This window comes from Dipteris shenzhenensis, chromosome 26 (assembly GCF_047967505.1).
Source record: "Dipteris shenzhenensis isolate YYH24624 ecotype China chromosome 26, Dip_SZ_1.0, whole genome shotgun sequence".
NCBI classification, from domain to species: domain Eukaryota; kingdom Viridiplantae; phylum Streptophyta; class Polypodiopsida; order Gleicheniales; family Dipteridaceae; genus Dipteris; species Dipteris shenzhenensis.
The window spans coordinates 18543294-18563381 of NC_141621.1; the positions used below are offsets into that span (position 1 = coordinate 18543294).

Below are 20088 nucleotides of genomic sequence, written 5' to 3' on the forward strand. Positions count from 1 at the left end.
TCTCGAGCATCCACTATCATATTCCAGTCACCACCAAGTAACCAAAAGGCTTCAAAGTACTTTTCCTTAAGGGCATTCCAGCAACTCATACGCAAGCCGGCAGAGTTGGGAGCATACATCCTCACTACACAAAAAGAGAACCCTTTAAGGGAGATCTTAGCCGCTGTATACCATCCCTCAGAATTCCAAAATAACTCTTGCAGCGTGAGCAAGTTGCAGACCACAATGGTTGTTCCGCCTTTCCCTCTGAAGGGACGGTTTAGAAGTTAGATTTTCAAATTAGCCATTCCAACTTCAATCGTTTGCTGAGATGCACATATTAGTGATTCCCATGTAGCATTATGTAGATTTTTGCTCCTTTGTGCATAATTACTCAAAACGTCAAGAGATGTTCTTTGCCTTTCTTCCGGTCCCAATAACTATTCTTTACTTGCTAGATATGTATACCTTGTGTTTAAAAAAAAAAAAATTATTAGCTCATTTTTCCTCTCTTTCGTTTCCTTGTTTATTTGCGTTGTAGAATTTTGGACTTTAGAACAAGAAAAATCTGAATTTGTACGATTGGATATATTCTAGTCTTACAAAGTTATATATGTTCTTTGCCTTTGTTCCAGTTTCAATAGATACTTCCGTACAAACTATGTGGAAGAGACCCATTAAGCTGTGCATTGATTAGAATATACTCCAGGTTTAAATACAAGAAACATCTTAAGGTGGCCCTTGCCACGAAATACATAAAATCTAACAAAAGAAGAATGAACTGAGAGGGTCACACTACAAATTAACTAGAAAACAATCAGGTCTATGGTTCACAGGTCCAAATTAAGCCACACTTGGACTATAGGACTGCAAACAAGATAACATTTTCACGCCTTGGTGGTTTGAGATAATCAATTAAGTAGTCCTCATGGGCAAGATGTGCCCTTTGAAAGTTTGGTGATGCTGACAGACCATGTAGCAAACATGGGTTATATCCTTGTGCAATGTTTTCTATTCAAATCAGAATGTTATGCCCTATAATGTGTGGAATTTTTTATTTCTGTAACCCCTCAGTTTCTGAAGCACTGAGCAACCAATTCTGTTCTCCATCTTCACAAAGGTTTCTTGTCCCTGTAGCTCAGACCATCTTCAATGTCAGGCATTAATACAATTCCACCTAAATCTGCATACCAATCTTGGCAATACTTGGAGTCGTGACTCGTAACCAAGAAAAGTCCTCTTGTTGTTGTTATCACACTTACCATTGGTTGTGACTTCTCTGACTTCTGCTTGAGCTCCTCCTTCTATAGTCCTTCGCATGATGGCCAGGTTGGTCACACTAGAAGCATTTCTTCTTTTTCTTGCTCCCTTCTCCGGAAGAGTCCTCCTCCTCATTAGATTTGTTCTCTTTCTTCTTGTTGGGCTTGCCATTGCTAGGCTTGCCCTTTCCTATGCCTTTACTCTTGCCTTGCGCAACAAAGGCTTTGTCTTGACCATCGTCCCTATCATAGATTCTTGCCCCTAGCCTCCTCTTGCACCAACATAACCCCCAACTCAAAGTGAGCCACCTTGACCTTTTCAAAGTCGTAATGATGGTCACATAGGTTCTAAAGCTCTTCGGTGACGTGTTGAACATGAGCTGTGCAGATCTGCCTCAACCAATCCCAGACAGCCAAGTGGCCTTTCCAAGCCCTTGCTGTCCTCCATGGTGTCTTTCATCCGCTAGGTTCTCTTTGGCTTGCTGCCCACAAGGCAGCCCATCCCCATGCTTTTCTTCTCTCGCTGGTCCATCCCCTGATGCACACCTCATTTGGGGGCTCACAAGTGGGGAGGTGACCATTCATATTCCAACAAATTGAACGTAAGATCATTTGGCCTTGCTTACCAGAGGTGGTTGGGAGGATATACGTTGTGCCATCGCCCATGAGTCAGAAAGGTTTTTGTGTTTCACTTTGGTAGGTTATTTAGTTGGGTCTAGCTCGGTAAATCAAAGCAAAATGTTTAGAAGAAACAAATATAGAGAAAGGTTAAGGCTTTAGTGGTTAGCACTCATTATACAAATAATAACATAAGAATTCTTAATAAACTAAGACGCCTTAGAAACAAGCATCTAAGACTTAGCTCAGATTTCACAAAGATAGATGCAAAGAGTTGAGACAGCTTTAGGTTTTGACTTTTTGTGGCTAAATAATAAACATCATGGCGTTGCTTCTAAAAAGAAAAGATGTTTGTTGTTGTATAGATTTTCTTGTAGATAATCTTTACATCACAGTAGGTGACTTTTTTTTTTCAACAAATCGTAGGAATCCCTACGGTCACTAATTGTACTATCTTTTTAGCAAACTTTATCTCTTTACTTATGAATTTGAGTTTATACTCTATCAATACCTGCCCTATCATACTACATAAGCTTAGCCAAGTTAGGCATTTTATAGATGATTTATTTGTCCCAGATCTTTCTGATTTTCAAGACTTCATGTACAAAGACACTAGTGCTTTTGGAGAAGGAATCTATCCTCATGACTCTTGTGACTTCAAGAGGGGATCCTTGTGTTCTCTTAGATCTTAAACTCTCTCAATATGCCGTAGAATTAGAGGTTAATATTTATGATAAACATCAACAACCTGAATATAGTGGTTTACAGATTATAAAAATGACCGACGTTGACTCAAACATTTCTAATATGCCAAAATATGGAGTTATTTCTTCCCAATTCCATAGGTTTTCCTACCTTTGTACAACTAAGGAGTCTTTTATTACTCAATGTAGTAATTTGATCACTTTGCTAATACACAAGAGGTATAATCTAAGAAAAATAATTAAAAAAGTACGCACAATCTTAGATGTGAAGTCTTAAAAAAGCTAAGTAAGGCTTGTATTCTCAATAGCAGCAACATGCAAAAGGAATTCAGAGATATGAAGAGGCCAAAATAGAGAGAGTAGGTGCAAGGCCTAGATTTCGATAGAGATAGAACACAACAATACCTCGCTTTTGTCCTTAAGGAGATGTCACGTCATTGGCTACAAGACTTCACATCTGAAGGTAAAAGACTTCCCCCCCCTCGCTGCCTTCTCCCTCCCCCCCCTCGCACCTCTCCCCTCCCTCACAGCCCTCCCTCACTGCCCCTCCCCCTCCTGCTTGCTGCCCCTCCTCCCCCTCGCTGCCCTCCCCCCCCACCCGCCTCCCCTTGCACCTCCCTTCCCCACCCGCCTGCTGCCCACTCCCCTCTCCCCCCCCGCCTGCTGTCCCTGCCTCCCCGCCCCCCTCCTTCCCCCCCCGCCCCCTCCCTCCCTCTCCCCCGCCCCCTCCTACACCCCCACCTACTCCCCTCTCCCCCCCCGCCTGCTGCCCCAGCCCTCCCCGCTCCCCTCCTCCCCCCCGCCTGCTATCCCTGCCCTCCCCCCCCGCCCCCTCCCTCCCTCTCCCCCGCCCCCTCCTTTACCCCTGCCCACTCCCCTCTCCCCCCTGCCTGCTGCCCCTGCCCCTCTTCTCCCCTCCCCGCCCCCCCTTCCCCCCCGCCCCCTCCTACACCCCACTTCCTACCCACGCCCCTCCCTCCCTCTCCTCCTCCGCCCCTTCCTACCCCCCTGCTGCCTAAACCCGTCCCCTCCTCTCCACCCGCTATCTCCTCCCTCTCCCCCCCCACCTTCCTCCTCTCTCTTCTCCTCCCTCCTCACCACCTTTTCCTCCCCTTCTTGCGCCCTTGTTCCAGGGCGTCCTGGGCAGCATTTCCATGGACGGAGTATGTTCAGTGTTTAAATCGGCCTTTTTACTTCGATCGGCGAATGGATCCCCACTCAGCCAATCTTCGTCCACTCCCACCGGCCACGAGAACCGTCATATTTTCAGAAGACAAGTTGCAGCAGCTCAAAAAAGATGTGGAGCTCGAGGGCTCCACATCGCTTTTCGCCCGCATCTTTGGGTCACACCCGTCCAGATCACAGGCTGGAGACTGTTGGATGCTAGCGGCATTACTAGGAGATCTCGCCCCACACCTCAGGGATATTTGACTTTTGGGACGAGGATTCTTCCAGGTGGTTTTTGACTCCCATGAGTCCACAGCCCTTGTTCTCAAAGCGAATCCTTTGGCTTTGGGTTCGAGGAGGATCTTTCTTTTGCCCCACACCTTGGGCTTCGATCCGGTAGAGGAGGACAGTCAGGTCACATCTCTATTCATCAGGTTCCCTGGTCTTTCTCAGGTCTACCATCGACTTCTTGGTACTATCGGAGCCACATTCAGAGTGGTCACTGAGATCCCCCTCCTTCCTAGCATGCCTTCTTCCTTGGCAAAGGCAGTCAGAGCGGACGGGGTGCCTTCAGTTAGGGTCATTAACCCTAACATTTCAGATAACCACATCATGCTTCAGCATCCAGATGGCTCTCTCTTTCGACAGAGAGTTGAGATTGCAGGTAGACAGAACCAGTGCAAGATTTGCAGGACCCTTGGGCACTTTGCTAGAGACTGCCCAAGGAAGAGAAAAAGACCTAAGAGGTCTTCTGGTGCAGCTCCAACTCCACGGTTATAGTCAAAAACTACCCAAAGACTCAACTCTTCTTCACACCAGGCTGCCAGTGCATGAAACAATCCCCAATCTATCATTGTGTCTTCTGTCGGCGTTGTCGATTCACCAACATATTCAAGAGTGTAAACATAAAGGATATGATCATGATGACCGTGCGAATAGCTTGAGCATCACCTTCACAATCTTCTAGTTCTCTTAAACGGGGAATTCTAGAAGGATTCCTCTTGCCTCCACACTCCTCCACATGCCTTCCACACGCTTGGCATGTGGCCTCTCTTATATTATTGGAACACATGGACATGAGCCCACCTCTTTATATGACTCACTCTTCCTATTTTCTAAAAACCCCATAATATCCCATACACAAATAAGTCTCACCCCATACCAAGGTATTTATAATTCATACCTATGGTATTTACAATGATCCATTCCACTCATCCTCTCAATCCCATACAATATCTTAGAAAATAGAAATAAGTGAGAGCCGCTAGGCTATCACTTGATACTCAAGCTCTTATCAAACATGGAAGAAAACAATACCAATGCCAAATAAAAAATATCAATTTTTGGCGTCACAGTATCTCCAACAAAATATCATCTGTGGATCTGGACAGCCTGTCCCCCGAAGAAACATCAAAGACTAGGGCATCCTCATGTGTGTTATGTAAAGCTATCACCTGCAAAGGAATTCCCAATTTGAAAAATGCCCCCATCCAGGTGGAACAAGTAATAGGCATGTCATCTGTGTCCACCCAATCCAAGGGCAAGGCTGCATCAATCCGTTGGACTCTCCTTGCACTCCCTCTGAGATTATGAACCATCTGGGCGTGACGGTCTGTAGGAAGCCTCCTGAAGGCTTTCCATGCTCCCACAGTAGATGCAGGGCCCCTCTCCGATCTGGGCCACTGCATGTAAAGAGAAGCTCTAAGTGGTCTGTCATGCTCATCCAAAAAACTGTCGTTCCACATGATAGGCTGCCTTTCAATATCTTCACGGGTGGACGGGGAATCCTACGAAGAGTACTCCTAAAGCTGGCTCATGCTTTCAGGATAGCAATCATAAGAGGGAAAAAAGGAGATCTGAGGTGGGTTGTGGTGAAAACCCATCTGGTACTGTGTGTCCAATCCTCTCCTGAAGTGGGCGTGCGAGACTGTATGCATCTGATAAAGAAATCCTTCCAAGGCTCTTGCCCTGGCAAAGGTCCTCTCGCAACGACCTTGCAGAGTAAGGCTCTGCACTGTAGATCCGGGTTGATGATATTCAAACCCCCTTCTCTTGTAGTAAGAATCAAGTTCTCCCAAGCCAGGGGGCTGTAACATCAGTTGTGCCATCTAGATCACTCTATAAAAAGTTTCGTACGGGCCTCTTAAGCTGAGTGATACAATCCCTAGAGTGGCATCAACAAGAGCATACAAACCATGCTGTGGCTAGAAGAACATGGTTAACCACATGGTTAACCACCACCACTCTAGATGCCAAGTCAAGTTTGGCTGAGCTCCAGAAAAGGAGCTTTCTTCTGATGCTCTCCAACACTGGAGCAAACTATTGTGAAGGAGAGATGTCCACTCTAAATTGGTAGCCCAAATATTTGACGGAGACACCCCTCTGTACCCAAGTGAAGCCAATATTTTTACCCCAATCCGGGGTGTCATCATCGCAAATCCAAAAACCATTGGATTTATGCCAATTAATGTGTGCACCTGCAGCCGTGCAAAATAAATCCAAGGCTGTCTGGAAGGAAGTGAGTGTCCTGGGGGAGGCATCCAAAAAAACAGCCGTGTCATCTCCCAATTCACTATCCAGGAGCTCTTCTTCCCAGCGGAGAGGAAGCCTTAGCGCATAAATATCAGCTTGAGATCTAAGGTAGATACTCATAGCTTCCGCCACAAACAGAAAAAGAAAAGGGGCAAGAGGACAATCCTGGCGGATAGATCTAGAAGTCTGAAACCTATCCCCTTTTACGCCGTCAATAAGCACCTAGCTATGGGCTGATCTATAGAGAGAGGATATTCCTCTAATCCATGCATCTGAAAAACCAAAGCGAGATAGAGTGCCCTCTAAAAAATCCCAGTCTACTCTGTCGTAAGCTTTCTCAAAGTCCAAGAGTAGAATGGCCAACCTCTGGCGGCTCTACATGGCCCATTCTGAGGCCTCCCAAAATGAGAAAATATTATCGAAAAAACTTTTGCCATGCACAAACCTTGTCTGCGTGTCATGAATCAAATTTGGAAGAAAAACCTGTAGCCGCAGACTGATCGCTTTCGCCAAAATCTTGTAAAAAGTGCCCAATAAAGTGATTGGTCTCCATTGTGACACTAGATTCCTATTACCCCCCTTTGGGATGAGATGAATGAGACCATCTGTAAGTGAGTCAGGCATCTCACCAGAGTCCCACACGCCCTGTAGGGCTGATGTAATGTGATCACCAATCTGCTCCCAAAAAGTAATAAAAAAGGAAGGGGTACGTCCATCTGAACCTGGGCACTTGCCCTTGTGAAAGGCAAGTAATGCAGTCCTGAATTCTGCATTGGTGAAAGGTGCATCAAGAGAGACATACATCTCATCCTTCACCAAAACAGGGATACACTGCCAAATAACATCTCTGGCATCATCTATGGCATGTGTGCCCGGGTTTGCAGTAAGAAGGGATGCAAAAAATTCCGAAGCTACATGCATGACAGCATCTGGATCTGACTATAATACTCCGTCTAAGTCAACAAGCTGCGAGATACTATCTCTACTATGTTTGGGCCCATGAGTAGAGAAAAAGTGTTTGTTGACCCTGCCACCCATTTGAATCCAAAAGGATGCCCGTGCATGAAAGGCATACTCTGCTCTCTGATCCAACAATGTCTGCATATGAGCCCTTGCTGCAACAAGGCGCTCCTGAATCCAAGCCTCTTCTGCTCTTCCCTCTGAACGGACGCTAACTGCTGGTGTATACCAATCTCACATCTGAGAATCTCACGTCTCCTAGAATCAGCGACTGTATGATAATAGTCACTAATTTCGGATATGGCTGCAACTGCCTGAGATGGCTAGACAACTCCATCCTGTATGTGAGAAACCCAAATCTGTAAAATATCCTTCGTGAGACTCTCCTCTGCATAAAAAGCATCCGGAATCCTGACATTGACAAAGCGTCCTCTTCGATGAGGCTCAAGAATCTGCAATACTACTGGAAAATGATCTGAGGTGGAAACCCCAGTAGAAATGCATATAGATCCGCCTCTGTCAAGTGCCCAATCGTCTACATAAAATCTGTCAATACGTGCATGGATAATTCTCAATGCTTTCAACTTCTTTTGCTATGCAAATGATGAAGAGTACAATCTTGAAGCTGTTATGTGCACTTTCAATTGTGAGAAGGGTGATTCTTGAGTACATGTATACACAATGTTTTCATGGTGCTGGTTGGTCACTTAATTTTGAAGATTTTGTTGAAGATCACATTGTGGAGGGTTTTCAACAAGTGATTATGCATAATAAGTTGGGCTTGGTATACTAAGGCTCTGTGGAATTATGTTTGAATCTTGTTTGGGATATTATTTGGATCTTGGTGTTTCCTTTTTGTGTTTCATCATGGTGAAGATTCCAGTGTTTCGGGGGACCCAAGGGGAAGACTCGGAGTCTTATCTTCGGGATTTTGTTCGAGGATGCTGGCTTTCTGGATGGTCCATGAAGGATCGGGCAGAGATTTTACCTGATTTTCTTGAAGGTGTAGCCTTGAGTTGCCTTGAGGCCTTGTCGGACTCTACCAAGGAGGACTGGGACCAAGTGATGGCAGCAATGAAGCAGAGATTTGGGCCAATGGAGTCGCGAAATGCTTTGATGTTGCAGCTGGACCGGTTCTATCAAGGAGAGAGTGAGATGATCTCTGCGTTGGCAATCCGATATGAAACTTTATGGACAAAGTATGAAAGGGCAGCTTTGCGAGCTGTGGCATCTGCATCATCGGTTTCTCAAAGTCTCTCAGGGATGGAGCACTTAAAGATGAGCAAATTTGTTATGGCTTTGGAGCCTCGTCTTCGCTTAAAAGTAATGAGTAAAGATCCAACAACATACATGGAGGCACTTCGCATTGCGACCAAGAAAGAAGCTTCTCTAAAGATTGAATCCTCTTTTGTGTCTTTAACAACTTCAACTTCTAAGGTGGAGGTAATGGGCACTCCTTAGGTACCAAAGTCCTCTGAGTAGATCATAATATCTCCCAATTGATGGCAGAGTTTATTGATTTGAAATTGCATTTGGTTAATGCACGACAACCTAGAACACCAAAGAGTGAAGATAGGCCTCGAGATAAGAGTGGGTCACTTGCTATGAATGTAATGAAAAAGGTCACTATCACCCCGAGTGTAGTTTTGGAGACCTAGATTGAGAAAGAAAGAAGAAAAACAAGTATCCTTATTAGAAGCTTCTTCAGGGGATGAGGAAAGAGAGGTAATGATGGCTAAACGGGGTGTGATAAAGCAAAAGAAGAAGAAGAAAGCAAGGAAGAAGTAGATGAGGAACATCAAGAAGAGGAACGCTGTATTAAGAAAAAGAGAGTATCTAGAAGGAGAATTAGCCAGTCAGACTTTCTTTTAGGACAAGGCATTGGAAGCTATGACTTGTTGTCCGACCTTAAAGAAAAGGAAGCTCATATCACCTTTGGTCAATTGCTTGCTTCGTCTCCAAAACTACGGAAGGAATGGGGAAAGCTAGCAAGCACAAGAGTGTCAAAGAAGAAAAAGAAGAAAAGTGCCAATCCTGCTGTTAAAAAGGTAGATATAGATGTTGGTGATGATGTACCTGTGGTTGATGTGATCATTGATGATCAAGTGATTTCTAATGTTTACATTGATGGAGGTGCATCGATTAATGTCATGAGTGAGAAGACCATGATAGATGCTGATTTAAAATACTGTAGTACTACCTCTCCTTATCGCATTAAATTGGCTGATAACACTAGGGTTAAGACCTCGAGAGTTGTGAAGAATCTAGAAGTGGATGTATGTGAAATTTCTGTTGCGACTACTTTTCAGGTGATCCCTATCAAGCCAGATATATGTGCCTATCCATTGATTTCGGGAAGGCCTTGGCTACGCAAGGTGAAGGCTATTCAAAAGTGGGATACTGGAGAATTGATTTTGCAGGGAAATGATAAGAAGGTGCGCTATAAGATCAGAAGTCACAAAAAGAAAGTTGTTGAGGAGGAGTCTTTAACATTAGAGAGTTCGAGCTCTGACTTTAACCGATGAAGAAGAAGAGACGGGGTGTAGCTTTGAGAAGTCCTGCTCAAAGGGTGAGGTGGAAGGAGTGGCCTTTGGTCTTTGTCTTGGTGCTGATCGGGATGAGTCAGGAAGGAACAAGGTGGTGGTGCAAGAAGATTCTGTAGAGACACTTCATGTGGAGGATGTGGAGCACACTAAACGACGCTAACACAATGAAGAGCTTCTTGGTGATTCTCTATCAGGTAGTGAGAAGCTCCAGTACTTGGATGTGCTAGATGATTTTCCATGTCTCTTTGCAAAACAAGCTATTCACAGGTTCGACCAGTCTCTCTTATGGAGCACAAGATTGAGTTGAAGCCAAAAAGCAAGTCAGTTGTGCAATGCTTAAGGCAATTGGGGGTGATCCAAGCTGAGGCACTAAAGAAAGAGATAACACACCTGCTTGAGGTGGGATTCATCTTTCCTGTTGATGATTCAGAATGGATATCTCCTGTAGTTGTCACACCAAAGAAAGGAAATAAGTGGCGGATTTGTGTGGACTTTCGTCCTTTGAATGCATGCACTAAGAGGGATCATTTTCCTTTGCCATTCGAAGTTGAAATACTAGACCAAGTAGTAGGGCATGAGATGTATTCTGTATGTGATGGGTATTCTGGGTACTTTCAAATTCGTATTCAGAAGGAAGATAAAAAGAAGACATCATTTGTCACACCTTGGGGAGTTTTTGCTTATAGAGTCATTCCTTTTGGGTTGACCAATGCACCAGCTACGTTTCAAAGGTTCATGAGTGCTTGAGCCTTACGCTTGAGCCTTACCTGGGAAAGTTCATAAGGGTGTTTTTTAATGATTTTTATTTATTCTCGGCGCATAGATCACATGGAGAAGTTAAAGATGGCCTTGGCTAGGATTGATGAAGCAAAAGGATGTCTAAATCCTAGCAAGTGTCGTCATTTGGCTCAAACAAAAGTAGTCTTGTTGGGGCATATTGTGTTTGAAGAAGCCTACAAATGGATCCTGACAAGGTTCAAGCAATCATGGCATTGCCAAGTCCTGAGAGTGTCACTAGTGTTCACAAAATTCTAGGAAAAAGCAAGTATTATCAACGCTTTTGTGATGATTTCACAGAGATAGTGCATCCCATGAACTTGTTGACAAGAAAAGGAGTTTCTTTCCAATGGGGTGTGAAGCAACAAGAGTCTTTTCAGCAACTTAAGGAGGCCATGAGTAAGGGCCAAAGATTGAAGCTCCCTGATTGGTCTTAAGACTTTTATGTAAATCCAAGTGTATCTTTGTATTGAGTTGGTACTGTATTGCTACAAAAAGGAGAGGCAGGTAGAATGCAACCCATCTATTATGCCAGCCGACAGCTTACAGAGGTGGAAACAAGGTATGAAGAAATGGAGCAGCAAGCCCTATCTTTGGTGTTTTCAATAAAAAAGTTTCGCTCCTATTTATTACCTCAGCCATTTTTCTTCCTTACCTCTCACTCTGTATTAGCATATCTAGTTCGCAAGCCTAATCCTCGGGGGAGATTTGCAAAATGGTTGTCAAAGCTTCAAGAGTTCTCTTTCTCTTTTGTTACTGAAAATACCACTAGGTCCACTATGGCAGATTTGCTCACAGGATGGCAGGATCTAAGAGAAGAAAATAAATATAAGGAGGACATTAATGATGAAAGGGAGACACCACCAACAGCTTTTGTCTTGTATTTTGATGGGACTTTTAGTCCTTTATGCCAACAAGGAGCTGGGGGATATAGTCTTGATGAATTCTGAAGGTCAAGAGGTGTGGGAAAGAGGACAAGAGCTTCCAAGTATCACAACTAATAATGCAGCTGAGTATAATGCCTTGATTCTTGGTTTGGAGGGTTGTTTTCAAAGTCAAGTTAAAGAATTAGAAGTAAGAGGAGATTCTCAGCTTAATATAAAGCAAATGCAAGGGCATTACAGGACAAGAAGTCCTCACTTGAAGGAGCTTAATCAAAAGGCTATGGCACTATGTAGTCAATTTGAATTTTGCAAGTTTGTTCATATAAACAGAAAAGAAAATCAAAGGATAGATGAGTTAGCTACTCAAGCTATTGTAGTACAAGACCGGGGGGTGGTTTCTTTGGTAGACACTGGATGGCTAAAACTGCAAGATGTTCAGCAATATGTGAAAGAAGGCGTGTTTCCTCGAGGGCTAACTCCACAACAGAAGCAGAGAACAGAAGCAGAGATTAGTAAGAAAGGCTTGTCCCCATACTAGTTTTGATGACATTCTTTATAAATTGGAAAAAGACAAGGTGCTCCATTGGGTGGTCCATCCCATGGAGACCAGGAGAATCCTAGAAATGTGTCATGAATGCTCCGGTCATTTTGCTTCAGCAAGCATATCTAGGAGGATTCTTAATGCAGGTTACTTTTGGCCACGCCTCCATAAGGATGTATATGAATGGTGTCGAAGTTGTAAAGTATGCCAAAAGTTTGGAAGGCGACAGTTGATTCCTGGGTCCTTGAAGCCTATTTTAGCATACGGACCATTTGAGAGGTGGGGGTTGGACTTTGTGGGATCACTCCCTCGCTCATCTCAAGGCAAGCATTATTTATTGGTGGCCACAGATTATGCGACTCGGTGGGTAGAGGCCAATACAGCTAGAAGCCTTGGATAAATGCATATTATAGGCCTTACAAAACTTGGAAGCTTCTCAAAAAAGGCTCAAGGCTCGTTTTGACACCAAATTACGCAAGAAGAAAGATATTGCAGAAGGAGATTTGGTAATGAGATTCGATAGCCGTCTGAACAAGCGGCTAGACAAAAAGTTTATCGACCGATGGAAGGGACCATATCGAGTTAAAAAGAAGTTCACGAATGGAACCTATCAGCTTGAGGATGTTGATGGCATGGTGATACCCGAACGCACCAATGAGTATCGCCTTAAATTCTTCTATGCTCGACCACCTTGAGGGCCAGCAGACCCTCTTTGTCATTAGAGAGGATCTGCTGGGAGGGGGGGGAAGATGTGACGCCAAAATGCGATATTTTTTATTTGGCATTGGTATTGTTTTATTCTATGTTTGATAAGAGTTGGAGTATCAAGTGATAGCCTAGCGGCTCTCACTTATTTCTATTTTTTAAGATATTATATGGGATTGAGAGGATGAGTGGAATGGATCATTGTAAATACCATAGGTATGAATTAAAATATCTTAGTATGGGGTGAGACTTATTTGTGTATGGGATATTATGGGGTTTTTAGAAAATAGGAAGAGTGAGTCATATAAAGAGGTGGACTCATGTCCATGTGTTCCAATAATATAAGAGAGGCCACATGCCAAGCGTGTGGAAGGCATGTGGAGGAGTGTGGAGTCAAGAGGAATCCTTCTAGAATTCCCATGTGGAATAAGGAGGATGTGGACATATGGAAAAGAGAGGGTTCCGATGGGCTCCATGTGGGGAGACTCTTGACTTTCTCAATATTTTAAGGGTCTTAAGTATCTTTTGATGGGACACATGGCAAGAGTAGCCAAAAAGGACATGGATGGTGACATACGGCGTTATGTGATCGATGGGGAAAAGAATCTACAGGTAGCAATTGTAGATGTGCGAAGGAGGGTAAAATCTCTATAAAAGGAGCCCTCCTCTCCCTTGTTCATGATCGCTTCCACCATTAGGCCTCATCCTCAAGCCTCTTTCATGAGCCTTCTCTCCCTCTTGTAGATATTCTCTTATGTAAACTCTTGAGTCCATCTCTCTGTTGTTTATTCTCTCTCTATGAGTAGTCTTGGAGCTTCTGCTCCCTCTTGTATGTATGAAACCTCTTCTTCTCCTTTGTGTTTGTAGTATTTTGAGTGTATTTGAGTGGAGTCTTACTCTCATGGCAATGAAAGTCACTTTTTATCATTTTCCTTGAGTCTCCATTCCTTTTTTTCATTCCTATGTTCTTTTCTCTCTATTCAAGTCTCTAAAGTAGTTCTTGTTCGGCCACTCACTGTGCACACATGGTCCATCCGTTTCCTGAGCTACCATGCAAGCTTCTTCCTCTCTTTTAGGCGAATTTTAGGGGTATTGGATCGTTGATAATTGTGGAGCCTTGAGGGAGTAGTTTGCTTAGGTGAAATCTGCATGGGCAGATGGCAGTTAATATAGCAGTTAGACCCCCTGTCAGTATTTGGTCTATAACTTTCTTCTCGGTGGTCCGATTTCAATGAAACTTATATCAGCGCGAAGCTCTCTTTAGGGTCTCCCTCCCATGTAATTAGTTTCTTGCATTGGGTCCAGGACAAGAAGTTATGAGTCTTTGTGTATGACTGTTTATTCCTGTCCATATCTCTTCAACTGGTTATCTGTTTTCAATGAAACTTATATCAACGCGAAGCTCTCTTTAAGGGTCTCCCTCTCATGTCCCTTTCCCAGTGATGAATATTTGTATCACTCAGTTCGAAAGCAGTAGGAAGTGAAGAGGCGCATGAAGTTTATTACCTCCAACTTCATGTCACAGTATCATTTCAGCCAGTCAGGATAGTGGGCTTCATGGAGCATGGCTCTCTTTCTTAGTGGTACTTGGATCCTGACCCGCTACTTATGACCATGGGCTCATGGAGGGTGTGGCTCTATGGAGGTGTCCCAATTAAGTTTTTGCAGTGCGACCCTGGGGAATGGGAGTGGATAGATGAAGGGCACCGAGAGAAGGGCATCCCCTTCTTTCGTTACAAGGTTAGTAATGCTAGGAAATTCCAGCGCAACTGTAGGGATTGGAGGTCCACTAGAGCTCCTTATTGGGATAATTTTCAGATTTTTGCAGACTTGCAAAAAAATTTTTGGCTGCCTTTCTGCTTTGGAGCATAGTTAGGGGAAATGGAAACGGGAAAACGGGGAGGAAACGGAAACGTTTCGGGATTTCTGGGAGGGCTGAAACGGGGAAACGCCACGTCAGCAAGGGAGGGGAGTAGATGATGATGGAGGGCTGAAGCAGGCTGCAGGAGAGAAAGGAGAGGAAATGGAGTGAATGGGGCTGAAGGAGGGCTAGAAAACCTTGAGGATGGAGAGAGTATGAGGCTGAAGGAGTGGAAGGAGCAGAAGGAGCCTGGAGACCAAAATCAAAAGCAAAAAGACAAAAAATGTGATTTTGGAGACCTAGCAGCCTGTGTTGTCTGAAACGGCACGTTTCAGAACTCTGAAACGCGTTTCAGACTGGCTGAAACGTTTCAGCCAGCCGTTTCAGGGTCCTGAAACGTTTCAGACTCTGAAACGCGTTTCAGGAAACGGGGCTTCTCTGAAACGGCGTTTCAGGCCTGGCTGGGCTCTGAAACGCGTTTCAGCGTAACTGTGCTTTGGAGACAATTCAACATTGCCTTTGGGATTGCAGACAGGCAAGAATCATATGGAAGGGGATTGCAATACTTTTCAGCACTTTTGTTCGCCTTGCCTTCTATATGACCTGGGGATCAATGGCTTGGCTCACTCTTTCAGGACCCCAGGTTTTCTTTAAGAGACATGACTTTTCTTGGGCTCTTCACATCCGACGACAGCTTGTGGAGTCGTGCTCTTTAGAGGATGTTCCGGCCACTCTCTTTAGGGCTGCTCATTCCTCGGTTGACTCTCCATGGGAGGTTTTAGCTAGCATTGCAGCATGGCATATTTGGAGAGCCAGATGCACTGAGGCTATGGAGGGTTCTCAGGTTCACCTTTCTCAGACCTTGGCCAGTACTTGGATAGATACGGTACACACTCTGATGGCCATTGGGCGACCATGCAGGGATCCTCTCGTGTAGCCTCCTCCAGGAGAGTTACTTTTCTCAGGGATTGGAGAGACTCTCCCTTCTTTACTGAGACTTCTACAGAGTTGAGTTGGCATTTTCAGCCTCAGCCTTGGTTTCTTTCTACCTCATTTTTCTGAGGAGTTTTTTATTACATGCTTAGCATGTTGTATTTCGGCAAAGAGCTTGCTCTAGCGAGTTTCTTTCTTACTTAATAGAAGTCTCTTTTTTGCAAAAAAAAAAAACTGACTTGTGGTTTGAAAGAGTGAGAGAGGAGAAGGTGTTTGACTTCCAAATCCTGGTCTACCAGAGATGAGCAATATAAACTCTATCCAATCTAGCTTCTCTTCTTAGAATGCCTATCCATCTATTGCACCAAGTGTTTGAGGTTTCCCACAAAGAAATATAAGATTTCACTAAAAAAAAAAGTAAATGCTAAGAGTCCCAATGTCAATCACTTGTAAGTTTTCCTTGAGGTCTTCCCAAAGTTGAAGTTCAGGACCTCTAATTACAAAGCCCTTTTGTAGCCATCTGTCCTTTGAGCTCTCAACCATATTAAAATCCCTTAGAATAGCAAAGTCACTGCCCAAGTTTTGGATTTCTGTCATCATGGTCTTTGAAAACAAGGACAAGCTTGAAATTGGGGATTTTGTAAGAAATCAATGCTCATTGGGGTTGGCCTTGAAGGAGGTGTTGGAAGGATTAGATGAAGAGGAGGTATCTTCTCAAAAACCTAGACAAGTGAGCCCAATTCTTTTCCGCCAAAAATATGCTGTGTTAGAGATTTTGGCCTTGATTATGAGTTCTCTATAAAATGTAACTGTGAAGATTCGGCCACTGCTCCTTTAGCCCCAAGCATATGCAACATGGACCTTTCCACTATCATTGAATGATGCTCTCCCAAAATTTGCCCCCATCTATATAGAACCAAACCCATTTGGCTGACACTAACGTTGCCCTAGGAGCCGAGTAGAGCATTGTTGCTTTCTCCTAGCAGTCCGTACATTGCCTGCATTGTTCCAGTTGTCTAGATTGTACTCATTGTAGGACATTTATGTTAGTGGTATGGACATGTAGGCTAGTCTAGGTTCATTTCTTTATTTAGACTTCCTCACATTATGTGACACACTATGGATCCATATATATACCTAGTGGTCACTAGGTGCACCATTGTTCATTGTACTCTTTCATCTTAGCTATTGAGTATATGTTCTTGGTTCTCTCCTGCTTGTTGTGTATGCTCATGCTGCTGTCCAGCTCTCTCTCTCTCTCTCTCTCTCTCTCTCTCTCTCTCTCTCTCTCTACGCGTTCCTACATATGGTATCAGAGTAAGTTTGCTGAGAGATTGAGTGCTGGACTTGCTGAGATCGCAAGTGCTGAGAGGTACTTGGGTTTGCTTGGTGCAAGGCTCAGTCTCTGAAGCATTAGCGGGGATCTGGAACCGTGGCTCAAGCTGGTCTATGTGCAGCAGAGGCGACGCTCCTCATTTTGGATAACTCGTATGGGAACAATCATTTGTCAAGCTGATTCATCAAATATGTTTGAGATTGAATTCATCCCATTCTGAGGTGACAATCATTCTGAGGTGATTTGTCAAATTCTGAGGCTAGAGTGAATCATTAGGTTTTGGTAGCGTGGATGTTAGTGTAGAAGCTCTTTGGTCGTATTTCATCAATGGAAGCATGTGGGAGCTGCAAGCGTTAACGCCATTGAAACTCTACAGTTCAGACACGAACAACGGAGTGAAGAACTATTTCTTAGAGGTCATAGGGAAGAAGAAGCACTTCTCATCTGATTTCGCTTGTGAAAGAAACAAAGAAAGCTGTGAAGCTACTAATGAGATGCATTATATGTTCCATCAGGCCTTGTACTGAGATCAATCATAGCTATCTTAGGTAACAAAAGTCTGGCCTCAAAATCGGCCTGACGTAGGAATTTCAAGAAGCCTTGGGACATGAAATAAATATGTTTCTTTAATTCTAATTATTCTGTCAACTATTTTGTGTATTTTCACTTGCAATGATTTTCAATACCGGTATGCTACCACTAGAGGGGGAAGCACTATGTCAATTCGTGGAATACCTCAACAAAATTGGGAAAAAGGATACAAATCGGATGTCACATAAAGCCATGGAGGCTAGAAGGATCATAGGCTGGAAAAGAGATGTGGAGGAATGGATGGAGATTTGGGGCCTATACGCTGCTGATATACCAGAAGACTCAAGTAAAATCAAAGAACTAGTAAAATGCAAAAAATGCTATAGAATATATGGCTAGACCCAGGAACAAAGATGCAATTCTACAAGCAAGAGATTAACTGGATGAATAGCGCATGACGTAGAGGTGGAGAAGGGAAGATGGGGCATGGCCTGAGATCCCAAGAGAGGAAAGAAATGTAAAATTTGCCCTACAAGGGAGGTAGAACACATGCTTTTGAAAAGCCGTGCATATACACACATCAGAGAAACATATACTGGCAGCAGGGCTAGTCTGCAAAATCTACTGGAACAGCCAGCCCAACAACTTGAAAGTTACCTAAAGGAAGTCCTGGAGCACCACAACAAAGTCCTCGAGCTAGCACACAAAACAGACCAGCATATACTCATGACATAGAACCAGTCCCATAGATCTTGAAGGATCTCAAGAGGACTTTAATACAATCATATTATCTCTCTGCCACACGCGCACAATTCCACTACATTGAAAAGAGATTCTCCCTCCCTCACCTTCATCCTCCCCTCCTGCCTCTCTCATCCCTCCTCTCTCTCTCTCTCTCTCTCTCTCTCTCTCTCTCTCTCTCTCTCTCTCTTTCCCCTACATGGGTGTATAAGAATGATGTATTCCAGATTTTGGTCTCATAGGCCTTTTGGATTTTATACTGATGTTAACAGACCTTTATTTCTTTCCTCTTTCTAAGGTGCGTACTTTTTTCTGAGTTAGGAAAATAAGCTTCAAAAGCATCAAAGGAGCAAGAGCGTGTCCAAAGAGAGGTTTGAGGTAGGGACTTCTAGCTATGCATTTTTGTAAATGAAAACTTCAATCTAAGATCATGTTAAAGTATTCTTTGGATAAAGGGATATGTGAAGATATATATGTCAAACAAAGCCTTGAAGCTTTCCTGCAGAAATAAAGAAAAATATTGCAACTTTGCCCCTACTTGTCCCTAAATCACAGGAAAGTTGTTTGTAATACCTACAATCTAAATGTGACTCTTGCAGGACAGGCTACAAACTTTATCAAGACCTAGAACTGAAGTTTACAAAAAGCTGGCAGAATTAAAAGCTATATTGGAGAAAGAAAAGTTACTGGAGTGCTCTTTTAAGGCAAACTTCCGAGAACCTACTCCAAGCTGCTGTATTCTCTTCTCCCAATTACTAATTGAATTACAGCGTGTTGTCTATATTGAATTACAGTGTGTTGTATATATGCATACAAATTCTGTTCTATCAAATACTTTTTTCAGGATTTGATGAGAACCCTAAAAAGATTTGAATAAAATATTTTGACTCGTGTTATGCTTCGCCAGCTTAAGTGCATGAGATTGTCATGAGTTGTCTGATATTCATGTTCCATCAAATGCATATTGTGTTCAGAATTGACTAGAAGACTAGAAAGATTGAAATGAAATACTGTGGCTCCTATTATCCGAGAGAGAAAGAAAGATGTATTAGTGTCTTTTGGAGACCTCATGAGCTGTTGGGTAGGCTAGGAGCTATGCTAGAGGCTAGGGGCTATGCTAGAGGCTAAGGGGACATAGGGGCAGCAAGGGAGGCTGAGCGGGAGGGGCGAGAGGCTGAGGGGGAGGGGGGGCAGGGGGCGAAGAGAGAGAGAGAGAGAGACCAATGGTCTATGGACAATAGAAAAAACCATCTAGTACATCAGCTTAGAGAGAGAAAGAAAGAAAAGAAAGAAAAGAAAGATATTAATCTCCACGGGAGGCCTCGCGGGCCTATGGGACAAAGTACGGAATCAAGTAACTCATATAGACCATTGTGGACCAGGGCAAAGGGCTCACTAAGGCCCTTGCTGATGAGTACTAAAATGCTATACTAGTACAAAATAGCAAAGTAGCAAAATGCAAAATGAGAGTGACATGAAGATATCTATTGCTTAGAGCTAGAGTCCCAAGTGCGTGGACCGGCCCTACGTATTCAAGCTCCATGATGGCTCTCTGATGAGATGCAAAGAGCTCACGTATCTGCATCTGTCGGGATGTCTCCCATGATGGTGGAGGACGTGGTCTCCTCGATCTCTGGATCCAAGAGCAAGTTGTTTCTTGATTCCTTCTTGCCTCATCCTCTTGCCTCATCCTGAGAGTCTGCATGTTTTCCTTCAGCTGCTCCACTCGGTTCTCACTAACATCAATAGCTCTATCTCATTCTAATAGCTGTAGTCTAAACTCTTGAAATTCTTTAGCAACTTCAATGCAGGCCTCTCTCAACACTGCCCAAGTACTTTGGGTATCAGAAAGGATGGAGGATTGCCCCTTCAAAATTTTCAAGAGTGACAACATGCTCCTCCAAAGTGGTATTGTAATTTAAGTGTAGGGCATTATGCCATTTTTCCAATATTGAGCCTTCTCTTTCCAATATTACACATTCTCATTCTCATTCTTGCTATGAAGTCCACCTTG

General features: G+C 43.7%; 1 protein-coding gene across 1 annotated transcript in view; it reads left to right on the top strand.

The window, feature by feature from the left end:
- LOC147884768 (uncharacterized) overlaps positions 1-20088 on the top strand; it is a 145493-nt gene that overhangs the window by 8880 nt on the left and 116525 nt on the right. Inside the window, exons 5-6 of the mRNA XM_087397848.1 lie at positions 18396-18452; positions 18674-18778. Of these exons, the coding sequence (XP_087253974.1) occupies positions 18396-18452; positions 18674-18778 (162 nt within the window). The remainder of the gene's footprint in view (positions 1-18395; positions 18453-18673; positions 18779-20088) is intronic.